At 46.2% G+C, this 16,517-nt stretch overlaps 1 protein-coding gene across 1 annotated transcript in view; it reads right to left on the bottom strand.

Moving 5' to 3' along the window:
- METTL24 (methyltransferase like 24) overlaps positions 1-10,207 on the bottom strand; it is a 54,663-nt gene extending 44,456 nt beyond the window's left edge. The window contains exon 1 of the mRNA XM_054820559.1: positions 9,243-10,207. Within this exon, the coding sequence (XP_054676534.1) occupies positions 9,243-9,539 (297 nt within the window). The 5' untranslated portion in view covers positions 9,540-10,207. The remainder of the gene's footprint in view (positions 1-9,242) is intronic.
- Positions 10,208-16,517: the final 6,310 nt, after the last annotated feature.

The raw sequence follows: 16,517 nt of genomic DNA on the forward strand, positions 1-16,517 counted from the left end.
AACCTGAAGCAAACCGCAGTGGGGCACTTGTTAAACAAGCTGTTGGTTAGCTCTTTCTGCAACAAACACACAAATCCAGAGGTTTTGCATCTAAAACCCAAGGCAGTTGGCTTGACCTGAAAATCCCAAGTGACTTCAGAAGCCAACGGCTCACTGAGAAGTCCTCCTGGTCCTATATTCCCAGAGACAAGAGAAATCCCCACTATGTGGGAGGAGGTGGCAGCCAGAAGGACATTCCTCACAAGGGTTCCTCTGCAGAGCATACGGAGAAGACTTTGGTGAGAAGCAAGATTTCTGTGTATGTGGTAACAGCTGCTGGAACTATTACAGTTATCATTGCACAAAGCCATAAGGAAAAGTTTATTTATCATATTCATAAACGTGTCAGGGAGGACATAAGTTAAAGGGCTAGTTTTTAAATGTTGCAAAAAATTAAAAAGAAAGTAAAATAACCACCAAGGGGTTTCCCCAGAGCAAGACCCAGGACTTGTGCTCTTCAAGGGGTCAGCAGTCACCTAAGGACACCCCACCCACCCGTTCCATGACAGCACAGTCCATGAGCACCTCACAGCCTTTTTTGATGGTACCTGGCACATCTAAAAGCAAGACTGACGAAGATGGAATGGCAGAAGATCAGGCAGGGGAATGCACATGTCATTGAAGATCCAAACTCTTCCACTCAGTACTGCATAGACTGGAAATGTCTCTGCCTTCCCCTGCTTAAATTGACCAAGTTGTTGCTGTAAAAGCGAGTTCAAAATCATGGCTTTCATCTCTCTGGTACCCAAGGTGTCAGTCCATTTGAGCACATGGTTTCTATTACCCTTAGAGATCTGCTAACTCCAAACAGGACAGCATGTCACCCTGTCACTTTTGTATGCAGAAACACTAACATAAACAACATCAGGGGAGCAAGGTATGTAACAGATTCCAGGATATACATGCTGTACCACAATTAAAAGAAAAATTAAATCAAATCTCTTTTTTTTCCCCCTTTTACTTGTTCCACTGAACTGAATGCCATTTGCACTTAGACTTCAACAGTGCAGAAGGGCTCTGGACAACATTTCCTCACACACTAAAGTATCTTGGTGCATATCTGCTAGCTATGAAAACACTCGAGTTGATGAAATGACTCACATCCACTGCACACAGCTCTGGAGCACTGAACGGCCGTCAAGACAAACACAGCTCCCAGTTAATATCAGAACAAGCTCTAAGAGGGGGCTGCTGCGGATGCCATCAAAGATTAGCAGTGGTTCACACAGACTGTCTCACCTACGTGTTAAGTCTTATCTAAGCCATGCCATGAGTGACAGCCGTCACTGCCAGGCAGCAGCAGCAGGACAGCGTGGTCTACCACAACCAAACCAAACTGCTTGTCTGAGGAGCGGAGGTCCCTCACTAATGCTGTCTAAACCTCCAAATTCTACATCTGTTCTGTAAGAGAGATGATGTACTTGTCACGTTATCTGTACAAGTCTGCAAGGCAGCTGTTAGAGGGTTTTTTCCTTCACCGCTGGATTTCAGTACTGCATCCCTTGTCATGGGCCACTGGAGTTTTGCTCTGGGTTCACACCAAAGATCCACCAGCTGGACCACGGTCTGAACCGCACCCGCAGTTCAGTAAAAGTGGCATAGAAGAGATGTCTGGCATGGTAGCAACTACCATGCAGCTTTGAAACAGGTGCACATCTCTTAACTGCCTGGCTGGATGGGTAAACGTTGATGTGAATTGACTGAACAAACAGATGAGAACCTTACTAGCGATAAAGTGAAATATTAGTCTGATAAGAAGGCAGCTAAAGGTCAGAGATGTAAAAGAAAAACCCTAAGGCTTTCTGGGAGAATTTTACCTGTCCCAGATCTCTCTTTCCAGCCTCTTCTCTCTCCAAAGAAGGAAGCTTTAGAAAAGAAGGAAGGAAGCTTTAGAAAAGAAGGAAGGAAGCTTTAGAAAAGAAGGAAGGAAGCTTGGCCACCACAAGAACTGCTTTAGCAAGGAAAGCTGCATGTTCAAAACTGTCCTCACTTCTATTATTTATAGTATAAAACATGAAACGTGACAAAAGATCATTTTTGGTACTGTGCTCGTTGTCTTCAAGGCTGTCAAAATTTCCGACTTTCAGGCACTCTTGCTCTTTTCCCATGACAAGACTGTGACTTGCTGTACAATTGACTTTCATACCAGTGCTCGCCTCCTCCCACCTCCTGCTCCACAGCTGCTTTCATGCAGAAGACTTCCATCCTCCTCCAAGCACATACACAGTCCACTGCCCCAACCACAGTGAACTGTGGAGGGGTGAAGAAAGAAGTGGGAGCAGAGGATGCGTTTACTGAATTTCTGCCCTTCAGTGGGACACAGAGGCCATGACCAGAGCTGCCCAGCCACTCTGAGCATCACCACGTGGGCAGGAGGGCAGTGTGGGTTGCCTCCCCGCACAACAGTCCCATTCAACAGCTTGAGCTGAAGACAGCAAATGGGACTGCATCATTATGGTTTTTTTTCTGCACCTGCTATCACAGTCATAAAAGATTCATGTTTTGTATAAGGCCCGTGGACCATCTAGCCTGGTTCAAGAAAAAGATGGTACAACTGTTAACAGCCATCATGGAGCAAGGTATCTGCAGAAGAAATTACCACCTCAGTCCCTGGGTTACGTCCTTAAATAGGAAAGCTAACATATGCTGAAAAACATTTTTCCTGTGCCACAGCTATCTAGAAAAAATGTATTACCCTGTCTCTATACACTGAAAGAAAGCCTTGAGTAGGTATTTGAAAGAAAACTATATTATTGGATATAATTAAGTTTCATAAAGCTGTAATGAATTTCTGAAAGATAATATTCCCCAGCTGCTTCTCAAAAAATTTATGAAGGAAGAACCTATTTTAGGTAATGAAAAGTGTATAAGAACCAAGGTTATTCTGAGTGATCATTGACCTCACAAGCTCGCAAGTGACATCATCGTCAGAAAAAACATTACCATCTCCTCTTCACGGTCTACCATAAACACATTTCATCTGCAGCTAAGATACAGCAAAAGGCCAGTATTGCCCTTGCTTGGCCATGTGGAGAAGGATTCCCCTGCTCATGTACCTTCTGGTGCCTCAGCTGCCCCCATTTAGAGGCAGAGCTGGCTACTGCTCCCCAGATTTGGTTGTCTAATGTTGAAATCTGCTATCAATAAAAGCTTTTTCTTTTCTTCCCAACACAATAACCTCTCTCAGTCTGTGCTATTAGCCTGAATATCTGAACAAAAACCAACCAAGGCTCTCATGGCTGTTCCCCAGGTACTCATAGCCTGAAGCCACAAGCTCCTACCTTGTGATAATCTTAGAAGCTGAGCAACTCTGGGTCGGTTTATATTTGGTAAGAGATCTCCAAGTGCTGGAAGGGAAAAAAGTTGTCAAGTAGTGTTCCTTCCTCTGGGGTCCACTAAGTCATCACAGGATAATTATGGTGGGGTCTGGTCTCTCTAGTGAGGTATTAAGTCAAAGCAAGGATTGCTTATAGTCTTTAAAGACCCCATTACCTCTTTTTATTACATTGATGTTAGATCATCGTTCAGGCTAAATTCCAGTTTGGCTAATCACATCATACCTGCCAGACGGCTCCTCTAATTGCAGAGCAGGTAAATGTAGACAGAGGGATGTCAGGAGTTTGACTGACTACCTCCCAGCCCTGAAGCACAACTAAGGATACCTAGACCTTCCCTGTGTGGACACCCAAAGTTCACATTTTTCTAGGGAGCCTTTCCACTGCTTACCCAACTGCAGAGTTAAAAGATGTTCCTAATATCTTGCCTGAAAATTAAGCCAGTTACTTCTCGTCCTACTTGCAGTGGACACAGGGAACAAGCAGTCATTATGCCCTTCAAAAAAATTATTTTTTTTTTTAGTTTGAAGAGTGTTGGCACATTCCTCTCAAAACCTACTTTCCCCTATTCAAAGCAAGTACCAGTTCTGCCAGGCTTTCCCTGCAAGCCTGCCTTCCCGCATCTCTTAATGCCTTTTTCCTCCCATTGAGACTGTCTCCAGTTTGTCTACCTGTTATTAAAGGAGGCACCCAGAAGTAGACACACTCAAAAGAATAACCAATATCCAGCTCTTCAGCATTGCACTCCTCTGCAACAGAGCTACAGCTGCTACTCAGGTTCATGAAAGCTAGGACGCTATTCACTCCTCGCTGCAGCATTTAGAGAACACTGCTGCATGCTGAAAAGCTTGTGATGTCTGGTATGCAGGTGAAGTGACGGGAATAAGCTCTGGATTTAAATTCACTAGGAGATCCAAAAGGCTGCCTTGACCCATGCTGCTGCCCCAGCTGCTCCCTTGTTTTGGCTCAGCCTGGGCTAATCTGCTCCTTTAAACTCAGCCTGATGTGACTGGCTGCACAGCTTCCAAAGCTCGGTCTGTGCTGTTAAACTTTGCTGTAACATTAAAACATTGCTCCAGGCATACATAATGAATAAACTTTTATAACAGTTAAATCCTAATCCAAAACAGGCCAGCTATTACACCGTGGGATACGGAAAAAGAGACGGATACGTTTGACTTCAGAATAACCAAGTTTTCTCCAAGAATTTTGTCTCCTGCTCATCAAGAGGCAGAGTAACTTCCTATAAAAGTAGCACTCAAAGTTTACCAGATTTTTAAAAATGTGAAGTGAGCTTGAAAACCCTATACATACAAATAGGCAATGAAAACATCTGACACATTTTTTACCAGATTTGTAGAAGAATTAAAAAGGACTTTTGGCATAAACCCTACATATTGCCAACATAAATGTAAGTAACATTGTCATTTTAAAATTAATATTCAAATAAATTTTAAATTTAATTTTAATTAAGTAAAATCTTAGTGCTAATGCGATGCTAAATTGCATGAGGTTATTTTGAACTGCCACTTGTTCCACATAACTTCAAAGATATCACTTCAAAATAATTTGCAGATTTCAATTACCTTAAAGATGAGACTATTATCAGAAAAGCGGTAACCTCTCCAAAATAGTTCTTATTTAAAGAAAATAAACCCTGCAATCCAACAAGCAACAGCAAAACACAATTAGTCTGTATTTTCAAAGAACCAAAATACAAATGTATGCAAGTGTGATGCCTATAAAAATATAATCTCACAAAATTGTTCTGCTTTAGGCAATGATACTTCATGTTTCAAAATAATCCCAGAGAAAATACAAATGGGCCAAGGCAGCAAAATCTAACACTTAGCTTTTAATCACTGAATGCAAACATTTTTATATCCCCAGATATGAGATGAAAATAACACCAGATTAGCTTCTGCAGCGTACCGCACTCCCCACCTTTGGACAGCCACAACAACAAAGTGATTTCCAGCTGATATAACACTTTCAAACTAAATTTAGTACTATGCTTGTCTTCCAGCAGGCAGACTTTCAGAAGACACACTTGTGGCTGCAGCCTCAAGCATTTCTGCAAGCCAGGAGTCCCGCACGGCACAGCCCCCCTAAGCCCACATAGAAGGCACGACCCTGAATCTTGGTTTTTAGGAGAGACATAGTCACAGCGCTTGCTGCATCAGCACGTAGCACTGCGGGAAATTAAAACACCTGCCCAGACTAACATCAGCCTTTTTTCTTTCATGCATAACCATATAAAACTTTTTTCTTCTCCCCCCTCCTCCTCCATGGAAATAAGTCTGCCCAGAAGGCAAAGGACTCCAGCTTTTCTTCCCCAGACTCTGGGATAGGGCTCCTCCCCATTTCAGAGCAGGAGAGCCAACATAACCTTGTTATTGCAATCACTTCGATAAGAATTTGCTGTTATTTCAAATTCCAAATGAAACATTTTTTTTTTTTTACCATCACACCCTGTAATAACATTTTAAAACTCATCTCATGTGCCTGTAGCACTATGTGGGTGCAGACCTCACTAATACCTATTGCAAGAGCAAGTATACATGGCAGAATTTGCATGTTTCCATGTAGCTGGAGTTTTTATCTGCTCCATGTGTTACCAGATCAGTGCTTAACACAACCAGAGCTTAGAATCACGGTTTATAAACGTAGTTGGGCATTTTATTAGCAACACCACAGTTTTTGGTGGGACCAAAATACGAGTGGGATTACAAACTTCCATTTGCTTTACATTTGCAGCACAACATATAACTCTTCCCATTCTTCAGATGACCATGATATGCCCTCAATGACAAATTTTGTTTATTATTTGTCAGCAAGAGCAGCAGCATCTGCTCTTTGGTAAGCTCCACCAGGAGCTAAACACCTGGGAGCAACACAGTTCCCAAAGGCACCAGGACAGGCAACTCCGGCAGCTCCCAGAGCTGTCACATAGCTAAGTTACTTTATTCCCTGCTGCTTTCACTTAGCAATTTTTATGCATGCATCTTAAGGCACAAATAGACACTTGTAACCTTGGTGGTCAAACCCTCCCATCTGCCCTACAGCCACCATCTCCGCTGACAGAGGTTTACAAGCGGTCAGGAAAAGCGCATGCGACTGCACAGGCAGTTGCCTGCAGACGCAGGGACCATTTATGGACGAGTCATTGTCTTTCCCATCCTGTCTAGGTCTTTTTTCACTTTTGGTGGTGTTGGTTGGTTGACTGCAGTTATGCTTGGGAAATAAATAACACAACTCTGCTTCAGGAAACTTTATAGTGATTCAAAGTAGCCATAAAATAATTTCCCTGCATGTTTTTGCAATTTTTTTGTATGGCCACAAAGTAGGATATTCAGTTAGACCTATGGAAATACTCTGTTCATCGGTCTTCTGTGTTAATTCAATGATGTAAGTGTGAGCAGTTATAACCAAGCGGCACTAGGAAAAAAGAGCAAGGTTTGGCCTCACTGATTTTTCATTACTGCCATCCTGCTGGCTCACGTATCTCAACATATTCCAACACAACAATCAGCAGCAGGGGGAAAAATGCATACCTGAAAACCTCTGCAGGCTTCAAAAACAGACTGACAATGGTTTACAGACAGATATAAGACACCAAAGCATACAAAACTCACAGCAAAAGGCAATCCCTGTTACAGCAGGGACCCGGCCCCTCTCCCCCAGGCAGCATTTACCCACGCCAGCACGCTGCCTGGCAGTGGTTGCATGCTGCCACCTTTCTCCAGAGCTGCTGGAAGAAGTCACGGATGACCAATTTAAGCAGCCTTTTCTGGTAAGAGACCCTGTCTTGTCTTAAAACAGTCTGAAGTGAAATACAATGTTTCCTGATTAAAAAAAACCAACCAACCAACCAACAAAAAAACCCAGCCAAACAAACAAAACTAAATTACTCCATTTTATTTTTAGCTATCATGTGTGATTTCCACTTCCACAAGAAAAAAATAGCAGCACTCAGACCACTTCTAGTTTCTCATCACTTTTTCCCCCTACATTTCTATTTAACAACTCTATTTCAAAACCAGTAACTCCCAGAATTTCACTCCCACTGTCTCCAAAGCCTCAACTACACTTTAAGCAGTAGGTTTTCTTAGCCTGAAGCAACATGCTCAAGTCAAATAGCTGAACATGGAAGACACCTGATGATCTCAAACTTAACCTGGTAACTCCAGCCTGTATTATATTTACTAATATTTTTCACTTGACTTAATTAGTGGGATTCAAATGAGACCTCAGCAGCTAGGTGCCAAACACCACAAACCACAGCAATGATGTTTCACTTCACCTGGAAACACACCAAAATGTACCGTGGGCTTCCCAGAACCTTAAGCTCTCCAACACCGCAAGGCGCTGCCAGTTCTCTGGTACGATGAACACCCTCTCCTACTGCTAGTTCTCTGCTAGGATTTCCTCAAAAATCATGAAATTGAATTAGGTTTGAGAGCAGCCCTGAGGAGAAGGACTTGGGGGTGTTGGTGGATGAGAGCCAGCAATGTGCACTTGCAGCCCAGAAAGCCAACTGTATCCTGCACTGCATCAGAAGCGTGACCAGCAGGTCGAGGGAGCTGATTCTCTCCCTCTACTCTGCTCTCATGAGACCCCACCTGGAGTACTGCATCCAGCTCTGGCATCATCAGTACAAGAAAGACTGCTGGAGAGAGTCCAGAGGAGGACCATGTTGGAGAGAGTCCAGAGGAGGACCATGAAGATGATCAGAGGGCTGGAGCACCTCTCCTGTGAGGACAGGCTGAGAGAGTTGGGGTTGTTCAGCCTGGAGAAGAGAAAGCTCTGGGGAGACCTTACAGCAGCCTTCCAGTACCTGAAGGGGGCCTACAGGAAAGCTGGGGAGGGACTGTTTATCAGGGAGTGGAGTGACAGGACAAGGGGTAATGGGTTTAAGTTGAAGGAGGGTCGATTTAGATTAGATATAAGGAAGAAATTCTTCACTGTGAGGGTGGTGAGGCACACATTCCATAGGTGACAAACTATCCTTTCCCAGCCTTTGAAAGCTGGCTCTTCTCCCCCCAGAAGACTGCAAAAAAACCTCCACAAGATAAACATTTGAATCTGTGATTCCTGAGAGACTGGCATCTACCAGAAGACAGCATGGAGCTTGTTGAAGAAGGCAGCATCCTGCTACTGGTGGGAGAAGTTAGTACTGACATTCCTCACTCTTGCTGAACTCCAGATGCTAATGATGGTCCTCACATCTCTAAAAGGCTTTACAATCATTACCACGTCTGAACCTAATTACAGGTCCATTTACCAACTCATTAACTAACTCATTAATTCTCATGAAGACCTTGTCTTAGAAACATTTCTTGATGGCTTTCAGCAAATGAAACAACATTTGGATGCCAAGAATGCCAAGGGCCAAGGACTTTCCCAAGCTTGGTCTTGCTGTGAGTGTTTCAGCCTGCTGAGCAAGCTGTGTGACTCCAAGCCAAGGTTACCTTTCCAGGCTGAGGTCTCCACCTTTCCTGCAGCTTAACGGCATTGCTCAAAAATCCCTGACCACGAGAAGCCTTGCAAGGATGGGAAGCCACCGTCACCTGCCGACACACCTCACCAACACCCTTCAGTCTCCACTTTTCGGGTACCAGTGACACCTCAGCGAGAGGCCACATCTGCAAACCGGGGCTCCTACGGACGGACGTCCACCAGCGACCACAAAGCCCATCCCCTACCGGGACGGCTCAGGGACCCCAGAAGCCCGGTCACCCTCAGCTCCGCCTCAGGGGGAAAGGGAGCGCCGTGGCACCGCGCTTGTCGCGACGCTGCGGCGCTCCTGTCACGACACGGCGGGCACTTCTCCCCCTCCCGCCCCCGTCCCCCCGCAGCCCGCCCTACCTTCCTGCGGCGGCCGGCTGGGGGCTGCAGGGGGCAGCAGCCGGGCGCGGCGCTCCCCCGCCGGCCGCTCCGCACGTAGGTGACCCGCCGCCTGCCCGCCACCGCCGCGCCCGGGTGCTGTTCCGTGCCGCGGGCCGGGGGAGGCGCCCGCCCCGCCGCCACTGCCGCCGGAGCCCGGGGCTTCTCCTCCGCGCACCAGGATCGCCTCATGCCCAGCTGGAGGCAGAGGAAGAGCGCGGCCGAGAGCAGGCAGAGGCGGAAGGCTGGGCCCCGCCAGAGCGGCCGCTCCTTGGGCATGGCGGCGGGGGCTCGCCCTGCCCGGCGCTGCCGCCCCCCCGCCCCGCCGCAGGGCTCATGCCGCCGGCGGGCCGGGCCCCGCGGCCGCCGCTGAAAGTTGGGAGACCCCGCCCCGAGCGGGGCCGGCCGGGGAGGGGCCGGGATGCCCCTGCCCCTGTCCCGGCCCGGCGGGGGGCTGCGGGGCGCCGGGGCTGCCCGGCCTGCGGTCGGTCCACGGAACGCTCCCCTCCCCGGCGGCCCCACGGCGCGTGGGTCAGTGCTCGGGCACGAGCGTGGGGCTGCTGCCTTCACGGCCGCGGCCCTTGCCGGTAGCGTGCCACACGTGCGTGTCGCTTGTGCGTGCACCCAGACTCACGCTGCCCCCAAGGCCGGGCGTAGTAGACGACATCTGTTCGGAAAACTCCCCTCCCTAACTATTATATCGACCCATCTTTGTAGTGTGGAAGTGTATTAACTTGTATAGATGGATAGATAGATATAAGTTCGCATTATACACTGTAATGTAAGGGGGTAGTGGAATTTTACTGGAGACTTTGGTATTGTTCAGGGTTAAGTAAAACAAACTAAAGGGCAGCCTGGCCCTGGAAGAAGTAAGGACTTTGCTTCTTGGAAGATTAGAGCTGTCCATGAAGGATAAAGGATGCCCCCGGACAGCCAAGATAACGCCAGCACCCCAGCCCTGCTGACACAGCTGTGAAACCCTCCCAGCATCGCATGGCGTTACAGATAAGTTACTCGAGCAAGGCTGACTCCAGGGACGTCTGGATCAATAGACAAGCAGCAAGAACAGAGTTGCTTTGCAAAGTTTTACTATGATTAGTAATCAGTAGTGTGGGTGTTAGTGATTAGTCAAATCATGTTGGACCTGAACATTTGAAGGGTATGAGAACCCTGCATGAAACCACAGTTGGGGTGCTCCAATTTGGCTGGGACACCTTATGTGCATGAATAAAAGAATTACTCCTGTAAGTCTATATTTTGTGTCATAGCTTCTCTCCTCAGTCAGCACAGGCCAGCTGTGAGTTTTCATGGCACGTCCTTGGTTTCACCCATGAGGGAAATGCTCCAGGTGAGCTGAGCAGGGCACACAAGGCAGTGCAGGGACAGGCATCCCACTCACCTCCGTGGGAGGTCTCAAAACAGAAATATTGAAGCATGCAGGCCGGCTTTGGTCTTAAGCCACAACACTAAACCATCACTGAGTAATGTAGTGGTGGTCGGTGGGATTTTCTGAAGCAGTAACCGCAGGTGGGGAGACGTGTCCACGGCAGGAGGTGAGCTCTGTGGGAATGGGGAGGTCGATGGCAGTCATTTTGCTGCACATGCAGCCCAGCGAGTAGTAAATGTGTTCCCAGGTGGGATGCACAGGACACATGCATGCCCACTCCCCATTTCTTTCACTGAATAGGGGGAGGAGGTTGTGACTCTTGTCCCCTGTGTGCAGTGCTGTGCTTCCAGCGCCCCTGCCTTCTCTGCTGGCAAAGGAGAGGCTTCCTGCACTGAGCTCCGTCTTCCTCCTTCCCACTGTCCTCTCCCCAGCAGCAGCCAGCACTGCTCCTGTCTGAAGTCTCGTGTCTATTCACAGCCTGGGGCAGAGCCAGAGCTGGCTGCTGCTAGAGGAGCAGGTCAGAGAGGAGCACTGGGAGAAGCGGAGCCCACCAACGGCCGAGCAACCAGACCTGCTGGCAGCAGAATGGAGGAGCTGCACGCAGGAAGATAAGGGAGGGAGCCGTGATCTGTCTGCAGGACTGGGATTTCCAGCATGGCTCCAAGCACAGATGCACTGGCAGGCCAGGTGCATGCTCCCTGCCATTTAAACATTGCTGTCCTCTTTTTTAGGTAAACTATTCTTCTAAATTAGGTTAAAGCAATTCCATGTTGTTTGAAACCACCCTAAATGCAGGGGTGGAAGGGGGTAGGTGGCAGCCCTGCCTGCCATTCCTGTAGCAGGAGGGGGGCTCCTTTGTCCTAAGCTAAGCCAAACCAGGACAATGACCCAGATGAAAACTAATTCAAGAAAAACTCTATCTGGAGCAGTTTCCTAACAGACCTGGACACCCTTTTGGGTACCATCCTTTCTTTTGGTCAGCCTACAGCCAATGTGGAACAGCCTCTGGGCGGTTTATGCCTCCAGAGAAATGCAGTGCAGATCAGAGCGCTTCTCCCCCTGCCCCTGCTCAGGGGTCCCTGTCCTTCCCTTGGGCAGGCTCTGGTGCTTGCCACGGGGAAGTGAGTTGGCTTTGCCAGCTGACCTGGCTGACAACCATACGCTTTTCCTCTGTTTCCACCCCCCTAAGGTGGCTCATGAGTGGATCAGACAAGCCCTGGTACTAGTGCAAGGGAGGAACACACTTGTGAGGGCAGAAAGAGAGTGTGACTGCAACAACCATAGCTGACATCAGCTTGAGAGACAGGCACTTGGCTCCATCCATGAGCATCTCCTGGAGTTCATCAGCAGAAGGTCGCTCGGACTGGCACATGGACGTCTGTGCATCACCCTGCTCCTCCGAGTGAAATGACATCATCCATCGGGAGGAGAGAAGTAATGCCACTGCTCAGGGGAGAGAGGTTTAGACATATGTCAAGTACACTAAATGCAGGGATAAATGTGACAAGACACAAAAGTTGCAGTACTGCTAGCCAAAATCACTATATCCGAAAATTCTTAGCACCGAGGTTGTTTTAGAGTATCAGCATCTGGTCAATAGTGGTGTGTGAAGGTCCTATTAAAATAAAAGTTTGTGTTTGTATGGGTATGGAGAAAATCTTAAAGGCAGGAGTATAAAGGTCAAGACTCAAAAAGTATAAAGTTCCCACATACATTTTAAAGCTCTCTCTTAAAGTTTAATCCTTGAGAAACTGAAGCTTTCCTAAAAGCTTGCACAATGCATATTCAAATAAAAAGGTCTGACTGAGCAGAATAAAAACTACAAGGTCTTTCTTGGTTTTATTATCACAGGTTCATTTGTTGTTCTTCTCTCATTGTATAGCTTCAACGGAAAGCTCAAACACTTGAATCCAGCCATTGTTCTTGTCATCGCTGAGCTGTAACTGTAAATGCCGACCTTGTATGAGACATTACCTTTCTCAGAAAGCCGATCAGCCCCAATCTGTGAGCATGCTAAGAGCGATCCTGATAAAGAACAGTTTGTGAATTTAACTCAGTGTTTTCATTTTGCTTTTGTATTTTAACAAATGATTGAATTTCTCATGCTTCTCCCCTATCTCTTTTGAATGTAAGTCTGCTGGTTTAAAACACAATAGAGGGTTTCTAAACATAGAGAAAAAGGGAACGGTGGTAGAGATGGATCTCAGGAAATCTCAGGAACAATGAGAAATCTTCTCTGGATTGGCATGAGAATCAATGGGAATTAAGATAGTACCTAAAACATTCTCACGTCTCCAGCATCCTTTCCATTTTACCAAGTGAATTATAAACTAATTTCTTCCCCTAGGAATCTGCTGCAAAGACACCTGTATGTGAGCAATGCCTGTTAAGAAGAAAAGCAAATCAGAATTGCAGCGTAATGCACGCAGCTCCAGTTCAACTGGTGGATGGACCTTTTTGAGGTGATTGCTCGGAAATACAGCTTCTGCAAAGTTTCACAGCTTCTGCTAAACATGCTCACTCTTTGAATCAGGCAGCAAATAGCTGCCCTTCCCTGTTGTCGCAAAACCAGGATGGATAGAGTTAGAGGAAAATATATCATACCAGATCCAGCAGAGCATAAAGTACTGCCACATAATGCGAGGAGTAACTGAAACAGCAACTCTGAGCATGCAATTTCTACTGAGAGCAGCGAGCATTATGCCCTGATAACCAATATCAGACATCAGACCTACTGTATCTACTTTTTATGTAAGTGCCACAGATTTCTACAGCTCCCTTCATTTCTCCAGGAAAAGTCTTTCAAAATGTAGAATTCCTCCCGTATTTACAAATTTGTCTATGGTGAGAGCACAGTGCTAAACCTCTGGAAGTAAAAAGTTTAACATCAGTGGAAGTTCATTGCTTCGGTACTGTCTGCTGCTTATAAATTACATCTTGCCTGGGATGGTATTGATAGCAAAATCTCTCCTTTGCAACAGGTATTTAATGCTGTTCTCTCTTATGGCCGTTTCCAGTTCAAACATCTTGCCTACCGCCATCCATCTTCTGCCTCCACCCACTGTCAAGGCTTCTGTTTATCTTCTGGCTAGTCAAAATGTCTGTCCAGATCTCTGTGCAAAATTAAACCCCAGGCAGGAAAAACACCACTGGGAATTCCCTGGATTCTCTAAGGGCTGTTAATGGAAGTCAAATATTCCTCCTATAAAATGAGTAAATGAATAAAAATGCTCTTTTCGACTCTGCTTAACAACCCTGCTGGACTTGGTATGAGCCACTTGCCAAAATCTACAGGGCAGAGCAAAAGATGACTTTTTTCCCTCTTCTCCCTCCTACACTCCTGGCTAATGTTTTGAAAACCAGAGCGACGTTGGTCCATGCACATGAAAACAGAGAGGTTTTCTACAGAAACTTTCACAAGGTCATTTTAAAAGTGGCTGCATGAAGAGAAGCACGGTGTGTCCTTCTCCACAGAAGATGCGTGTGCATCTGATCCTGAGTCTGCAGGAGTCAGAGCTTCGCTCCAGGTCTGTTTTATTGCCTTGCACATTTACGGGCCAAGGCTCTGCCATAGCCCTGAGGAACGTGGGATGAAATGTTTATAGCTCCCTGGGTGATTTCTCAGTGATAGCTTCGGTGCAAGCCCAGTCTCACTTCTATTGCTTAAAACTGCAGCTGGAAATCCTGGAAGTATTTCTCTGCGTACCAAGTGACAGACCTCCCTGGAGCCTGCATGCAGCCAGCAGCTCTGCAAGGGAGGTACAGCCCTTACTCCTTCCCGTGCCTTAAATCCCACTGAAAACTCAAAGAATCTCTTTCTGGTATCTTTCAGATGTTAGCAATGGAGAAATAAATTGGCCACATTGGTCTATTACCCACTTACTGCTGCTGAGAAATACGTGTCTGAACAGCTGTCAAGGCTGAAGCTCAGCTGCGTGGATCATTAAAACCACTTCTCAGCTCGCCACTGGTAGGTTTGAAGATAACAGCTAAAAAAAATCCACATTCATGCAGTGTCCCATTAGTTCTCCTCAAGCTCGTGGGCTATTTAGGCAGCTTAACACAAGATTGATCTTGCTGTTCAGCAGCTCAGCGCCAGGCACGGGCAGAAGCTCTCTTTTCCCTCCAGCTACGGAGAGATTCAAACACCACAGCCTAGCTTCATACTCTGAATTTGATGAAAGAGGTAGTTGATAATTAATGGCCTGAAGAGGGGATTATAGATCAAGATTTACCTCCGAGTCACGCTCTCGTGCGTTCACACACATACATACCTGTACCCATCCATGCGCATACATTCACTGCAGGAATGAGAAGGGGAACGAAATGGTCCTTCAGGAAAAGATGCTCTGCAGCTCTCTGCTGTCCCTGGGCCTTACCTTTATTTATTTAGCTCTAATCTTCATGGTATCTACAAATGTGACTATTGCCTCCAGCAGCTGTATTTCACTCCTGGAGAGGAACAACACTGATTTGATGGTCTGCCTTTTACTAAATTGTCTAATCATTCTGAACAAGTAAAACTCTGCCTGCTTTTTAAATTAAGGGCTGGCAATTTTATTGAGCAGATACTGGTATAAATATTGAAAACATGTATTGCCATTTTTTAAAAAAGACATTCCAGTTTACAGGAATTAAGCAGTGATAGCTCATATGCAGTTCGTGTGCCATTGCACAAAGATTTTTGTGATATTAGTTTGTTGTCTGTATTTCCCCTGTATCTATTCTGTAACCCCAGGCAGGTGTCCAGCTCTGCTAAAAAATTGCCCTGGTTTTCTATTACAAACTCCTATTTTCTATATGTTTTAAAGATTACTTTGGTATTTCTCTGGGTTCAGATTTCTCCCTTTTTTTGGATGCAATCAATTTTACTGGCATTTTTACACTTCTAAGCTCAAGGATGAATATCTTTCATTAAAAAAATGTAATTTGGCAAAGGGATTAATCTATAATGCTCAGAATTCTACAAAACACCACAGCTGGAATAGTAATTATGGCTTTAAGAAGTTATATAAGCCTTTTTATTACATGTTTTTAATGGGTTTACATAGTACAGTACAAATGCCAAAGTATTTCTACAGAGGATGGCAACGGCACTGGAGTAATCGAGCAGATGTCAAAATTTGATCACTGAGAGAGACTTTCATCTGCAAGCGCTCGGGGAAAAAGGCTCTCCAAGGGGAGAAGAGATGCAAGCCGGAGCACCGGGGCTGCTAGGGAGAAGAACAGCAGCAACATGTTCCAGGCAGCAGTTTCACAAACAAATGAAGACCCATAATTAATGCGCTGTGCGTTTTTTTCTACAGTCTGTCTCGCAATGTTGCTTGATACGCTGGCATGTGTCTGTACAGTTTATGCCTCATTAAAGGCAATAAGGTAAAATAAAAGCTGGGAGTGGCTGGCAGCAGCCTTGATGGACCTGATGGGCGAAAAGCAGCTTTCATAGGATAGGAGGCATACAAAAATGTCCGGGACCAGTATGCAGGCCAATTTAGGAATATGCATCCACCTTTAATAAAGGCCTCACCCACACATCTGAAAAGCGTCCCATCTTTGCAGGATACTAAATTCAGTATCACTGTCTTTATATGTAACAAAAAGATTGCTTTTCTGAATTATTACCATGTGGCCAGCCAATCCTCTCCTCCAACTGGTTGCATCTTAAATGTCTTAAACAAAATCCTAATGAGGAGAAGAGAAATACCCTTGCCCTCAGCAAAAAAGATGCCACAGCTCCCCTGCAGCCGAGCAGCCTGGCCAGGACCAGACGGTGAGGATAAAACTCTGTGCTCTTCCCACAGGCTCCTTTCAAGGCAGTTTGCCCTCAATGCCATGTAGAGCAGCATCAGTGATGCAGGGATATTGGTATC

Source organism: Grus americana, chromosome 3 (assembly GCF_028858705.1).
Source record: "Grus americana isolate bGruAme1 chromosome 3, bGruAme1.mat, whole genome shotgun sequence".
Taxonomy (NCBI): domain Eukaryota; kingdom Metazoa; phylum Chordata; class Aves; order Gruiformes; family Gruidae; genus Grus; species Grus americana.